Below are 5,641 nucleotides of genomic sequence, written 5' to 3'. Positions count from 1 at the left end.
TGTCCTTTGTGGTATTCACAGAGCCAGGGGTAAAACAAGTCAGGGGATTACACATTAACCGCCAGGGAGCTGTCAGACCAGGCAAGGGTCAGCCCAAAGGGCTCCCAAGAGCCAGGCCAGGAAACACCCAACAGGTTTTAAAATTAATGGCACCAGAAGGTGTTATTTGAATAATACCAGCTCAAAATTGTTGCCTTTAAGAGTTTTATACAGCCTTCAAAAATCCCCAAAGGTGGTTTAGTACATATTGGTATGTAGTGTGTCATATCTGTATTCAAAAACAAGATTACCTCTTGGGAAGGACTCTTAGAAGCATCCCTCCCTCAGTTGAGGAGAAACCCAGCTCTCCTTTATCTCAGTTTATGCTGCTACGTAGAATGAAAATACAAAAGCACAACTTCCTTTTCTTCTTGGTGCAGCTGCATTGACTTTTCAATCAGAAATGCTTCCGTTACTGTGCTCCCAAAGATGAGAGGGGGCTGCAGGGCCTTCCAGGAAAGGACAGAAGTCACCTCGTCACTCCCCAAAAGCCCTGGTAGAGAATGACCCTGTTTTTTCCTGCCTAGCACTCAATGTTCCGTAACAAAAGGTGGGTTTCCTACCCCATGCCGGTTACCAGGATAGATCCACCAGTAACCCAGGAAATTGGTTACTGTATAGGCATCCTCACCCATTTAATTCAGCATCAGAGAGCACCTAAATAATCCCAGCTGCTCACCTGGGATTATTTAGGTGGTGATGGGTGTCATTTACATACATCAACAACAAGGAATTAAATCCTTCACCTACATGGGATAAAGGTTGAGACCTTACCTGTTTTGAGAGCTGATGTGTTTTCGTCTGCTTTCATTATAAAATCTGGGATGGCTTTGTCAGGAGTAAAGATGTGCAATGGGGATACTTTCTGAGAGGGATCTGTGGATCTATAGGAAACAACTGATGGAGAAGGGAATCATTTAAAACACCATGAATTAGCACTTCAAAGTGTGTATGGATAGCCCAAACTATTTAAGAGAAAAACCATTTAAAAGACAGAGTGAATTTGATATCCTCAACATCAGAAGGACACGGATCAAGTCCAGAGGAGGCCACGAGGATGATCAGGGGCTGCAGCACCCCCTGTATGGAGCCAGGCTGAGAGCATGGGGCTGTTCAGCCTGGAGAAGAGAAGCTGCGTGGAGACCTCAGAGCAGCTCCGAGTGTCTAAAGGGGGCTACAAGGATGCCGGAGAGGGACTCTTCATCAGGGACTGGAGTGATAGGACAAGGAGTGATGGGTTCATACTGAAACAGGGGCAGTTCAGGTTGGATGTAAAGCAGAAGCTCTTCCCTGTGAGGGTCCTGAGGCGCTGGCACAGGGTGCCCAGAGAAGCTGTGGCTGCCCCATCCCTGGCAGTGTTCAAGGCCAGGTTGGACAGAGTCTTGGGTGACCTGGTCTAGTGTGTAGTGTCCCTGACCATGGCAGGGGGTTGGAACCAAGGTCCTTTCCAACCAAAACCACTCTATGAATCTACAATAATCTACATTTCATACAACCTGAAGCCTCAGCCAAGAATTGCATTAGGAAAAGTGGGGTTTAAAGCATCATTTCTAAATGTGAGGGGACTTTGAAGCTGTTAAACCATCTGACATTGCTTTAACAGGGTCAGAAAATGAACTGTCTACACAGGATCAGCCTAGTGTAGAGGCAACATGATGGCCTTAGTTTATTTATCGATTATTTCTCAGCTTCCTGGGCAAGAACAAGCCACTTGGCTACACAAAGCTTCCCAGCGAGTAAGAAAAAGGCGATTTTATCTTAAATAAAAAGGAGTGGCTATTCCCAGCAATGTCCAGTAGGTGGTGGTGATGTATAAGAAATCCTGACCCATGATTTTGTAGTCACTTACTTCAAATCTTATGCCTTTTGATACCTAGAGGGACTTCTATGAACCATTTTGCACCTCTTGGAGGTGACCACAGAGAGCAATGGTACGAAGAAGGAACAAAAGTCACATAGGAAAAGGAATGGATTTTGTTCAGAAGTAGATGAAATGCAGCTTTGAAGGGGAAATGGGCATCTAAAGAGCAGGCATATGTGGATACTGTCATGTCCTGCTGGCAACAGTAAGAGTCAGCTTCAGGATGGTAACTTTAGTAAAGAATAAGAATAAAGAATAAGAATAAAGTGTAAATAAAGAATAAAAATTAAAGGATAAAGAATAAAGTATAAATAAAGAATAAAGTAAAAATAAAGAATAAAGACTTAGTGCTGGCCAGGGTCACATCCCTGTTTGGCTTATTTTCCCCTGTATTAAAGAGTGCTTTTCCCACTGGTGATGCCATACCTCAATTGACCACAGGTGGAAAATCCCCATCCAGGATCTAGCCAAGCCTTCTCCTTCCTGTCAGCCCATCGTCTCCAAATCCCCTCCCGGAGGAGCTTGTTAACACAACTGGATCAGGGACATCTCTCACCTTTGAGTGATGAGCTGCTAAAGAAATAGGGAAGTTTTGGGGGCGTGGGGAAACCCTGTGGTACTGTTCCCCCTGGTGGCATCGCGATTTTATAGCAACCAGGATATGGGGGAGCTGCAATTTGTGCCAGAAATTACTTCTTGCATAGGAAAGAAAGACTTTTGGTTGGGTTTTTTCGTTCCCTTCAATGTTCCTGTTGTTTCCGGGTGTTTGTGTGTTTCCATGTTTGCTTTGGGTTTCTTTAATCCCCATTGCCTCAACCCAAAGTGCAACTCTCCTGCGGCCAACTCCACTGATAACATTCTTGCCTTTGTTTTTTGCAGACCACTGCGGGTATAAATTAGAAAACTCCTTAGAGCTTCCCTTAAAGGATTTGAGAAAGGCAGAACTTGAGGAGGAAAAATGAAAGGCTGAAGTTCTACAGCTGCCTGAAAAGAGGTGGCAAAGCCCATTTTGACTGTGATTTAACTCAGCAGCCTGGTTCCAAACACAGGCTTGTTGAAGAATTTGCATTTCACTGACCTGACTCACACACAATATCCCACTGCTCCGTATCTGCATTAAAACATCAGTTCATCCGTTTAGATCATGGGATTCCATCCTTTCTGGGAAAAGCTTTTCATAGGAGCTGCCTCCCCCACCCAGCCCATAAATCACTGAGACCCCAACTAAACTGAGGCAAGGAAAATCAGTATCGTGTGTGTTGGTGTTCACACTTAACACAAGAATATATTATGTTATAAATAAATCTGTAGTTTCAGATGCATTTAATATTGTGTTTTTATATATATACACACATATATATGCGTTTATGTGTATAATTTGAGAGTCATAGGAACAGAGACCTCCTAGATGTCCTTTCTGAACAACAACTATGTCCTGCTGACTTCATGGTCACATCAGGTTGCTCATGGCCTCATTCAGGCAACTTCTGAACATGTCCATGGGTGGAGGCTCCACAGCCTCTGGGACAAATCCTCATGTTACCCACATCCCTGGATCAGGGTTTTCAAAGCCTGACTGTGATTCTTTCTGCTGTTCTCCTCAGAGCATCCTTCATCTCTTTGTTCCTCAAGCTGCAGACGGGGGGGTTGAGCATGGGGATCATCACCGCGTAGAAGACGGAGACCACTTTGTCAGTGTTCAGGGACTAACTAGAGCTAGGGCGTAAATACATGAAGATGGTTGTTCCGTGCAACGTGGTCACCACGATCAGGTGGGACAGGCAGGTGGAGCAAGCTTTTTGCCTGCCCTCAGCAGAACGGATCCTCAGGATGGCAAAGAAGATGAAGACGTAGGAGACCAGAATGGCAGAGATGGTGCTGAGCTCAATGACACCAGCCAAGGAGAAGAGGATCATCTCCTTGATGTACGTGCTGGCACAGGACAGAGCTAGGAGAGGAGGAACATCACAGAAGAAGTGGTTGATGATATTGGAGCTGCAGAAGGACAGCCTGATGATGAAGGTCATCTGAAGGATGGAGTTCAGGACACCCCCAATGTAGCAACCTGCCACCAGCCCCACACATAACCTCCGAGTCATGACAGACAAGTAGAGCAGGGGGTTGCAGATGGCCACGTACTGGTCATAGGCCATGACAGCCAGCAGGAAACACTCAGTTGTCGCAAACACAACGTAGAAGAAAGCTTGACTCATACAGCCAGCAAAGGAAATGGCCTTGTTCTCCAATACAAAGTTCACCAAAGTCCTGGGGGCTACCACAGAGGAGAAGCAGATGTCAACAATGGAGAGGCTGCCCAGGAAGAAGTACATGGATGTGTGGAGCTGCGGGTGAGCTCGGATGGCTACAATTATCCCTGCGTTGCCCAGAAGGGTGGTTGTGTAGATGAGCAGCAACAGCACAAAAAGGGCTGCCTTCATCTCCGCTTGGTCACTGAGACCCTTGAGGATGAACTCTGCTGCTGAGGTGTGATTCTGCTCTGCCATTCAGGGCTTTTGTATCTGCCAAGGAAGGAAAAAGTCTGGAAAATACAGGACAGTGGAAACCATGCCTTTATTTGAACTGGAATGAGATAACTTGGCAATTAACAGCCTGTGCATCAAGGGCATCCCCACTATTCATTTCCAGGGAGCTACAGTGGAATGGACTGCTCTGTGGCCGTCTGCTCCAAGCGTGCCCTCCTACACAGCCCAAGGAAAGAGAAGGCCCCTTCTGAAGTGAGAGCATCCCAGCTTCCCCAGACACCTTTGAGCAGGTTCATTTGTACCACTGGATCCCGTTTTGGTACCTACAGTTCGATGAGACCGATGGCTACAGCAGCAGAGAAGGACTGATGTGACACAGACCAAGCCATCAGCTCTGCCCTTGATCTCCTGTGATTTTCTCTGAAGACAGCTCTGATTTTGGCAGTAGCTTCTGGCTATAACTCATATAAGCCTAAAGGTACTGTAGCTTTCCTTTGGTGGTTTTGGAAAAGTCATTGAGACGAAGGAAAAAGAGCCTTTAATTTGCTGGGAATTAAGGAAGGAGAAGGGAAGGGGTGCTGCATGACCCTAACACTCATTCAGTACATAAAGAGTTTAATATTGCAGTCTTGGAAACCTTGGGGAGGTAAAGCCAGGAGACCACGAGCAAAATTTGGGTCTGAAGATGTTATTCCCTTGATACAATTATGAGAATATACCATTAAGAGGAGTCAACACCATGATGAGACCATTGAGCTGTACTAAACCAAACTCACCCAACTCTGGTTGTGTAAGTTAGACACTAAGTTAAGATGCTCACCCTCATGAAAGTGTGAATTACAGGTTTCTGTTCCTGATAACAGGAAGGTTCAGAATAAAACAACTAAATCTTTACAGGATTAAAGATGAGAATAAAAATCTTACCCCACCAGATGAGTGTCAGGACCAGAAGCCTCAGTGAAGTTCCGTTCTCCATCAGCAGAATATTTCTTTGTAGAAATATTCTTCACATTTTAAAGTGAATATCACTATTTCAGGGTCAGTGGCTGGGTCAATCTTTCCTTGGGAATTTTCTCCTCTCTTCTTCTCCAAGGCTCCTTAAATATACCAAAAGCACCATGATATCTGACCAGTGTCTAAATGGGCTACAAGGAAGATGGAGAGGGGCTTTGGACAAGGGCCTGTAGGGACAGGCCAAGGGGAACGGCTTGAACCTGCCCGAGGGGAGACTGAGATAAGCTCTTAGGCAGAAGCTCTT

General features: G+C 45.6%; 1 protein-coding gene across 1 annotated transcript; it reads right to left on the bottom strand.

The window, feature by feature from the left end:
* Positions 1-3,606: 3,606 nt before the first annotated feature.
* LOC136016190 (olfactory receptor 5J3-like) lies at positions 3,607-5,424 on the bottom strand. Its single transcript, XM_065682997.1, has 2 exons — positions 5,308-5,424; positions 3,607-4,419 (listed from the first exon to the last, which is right to left on the bottom strand). The coding sequence occupies exon 2, from the start codon at positions 4,402-4,404 to the stop codon at positions 3,607-3,609; it is 798 nt and encodes a 265-aa protein (XP_065539069.1). The 5' UTR covers positions 4,405-4,419; positions 5,308-5,424.
* Positions 5,425-5,641: the final 217 nt, after the last annotated feature.

Source organism: Lathamus discolor, chromosome 6 (genome assembly GCF_037157495.1).
Source record: "Lathamus discolor isolate bLatDis1 chromosome 6, bLatDis1.hap1, whole genome shotgun sequence".
Classification (NCBI taxonomy): Eukaryota; Metazoa; Chordata; class Aves; order Psittaciformes; family Psittacidae; genus Lathamus; species Lathamus discolor.
Note: the sequence above shows the minus strand (reverse complement) of the source record. Positions and strands in the feature narration are given on the sequence as shown.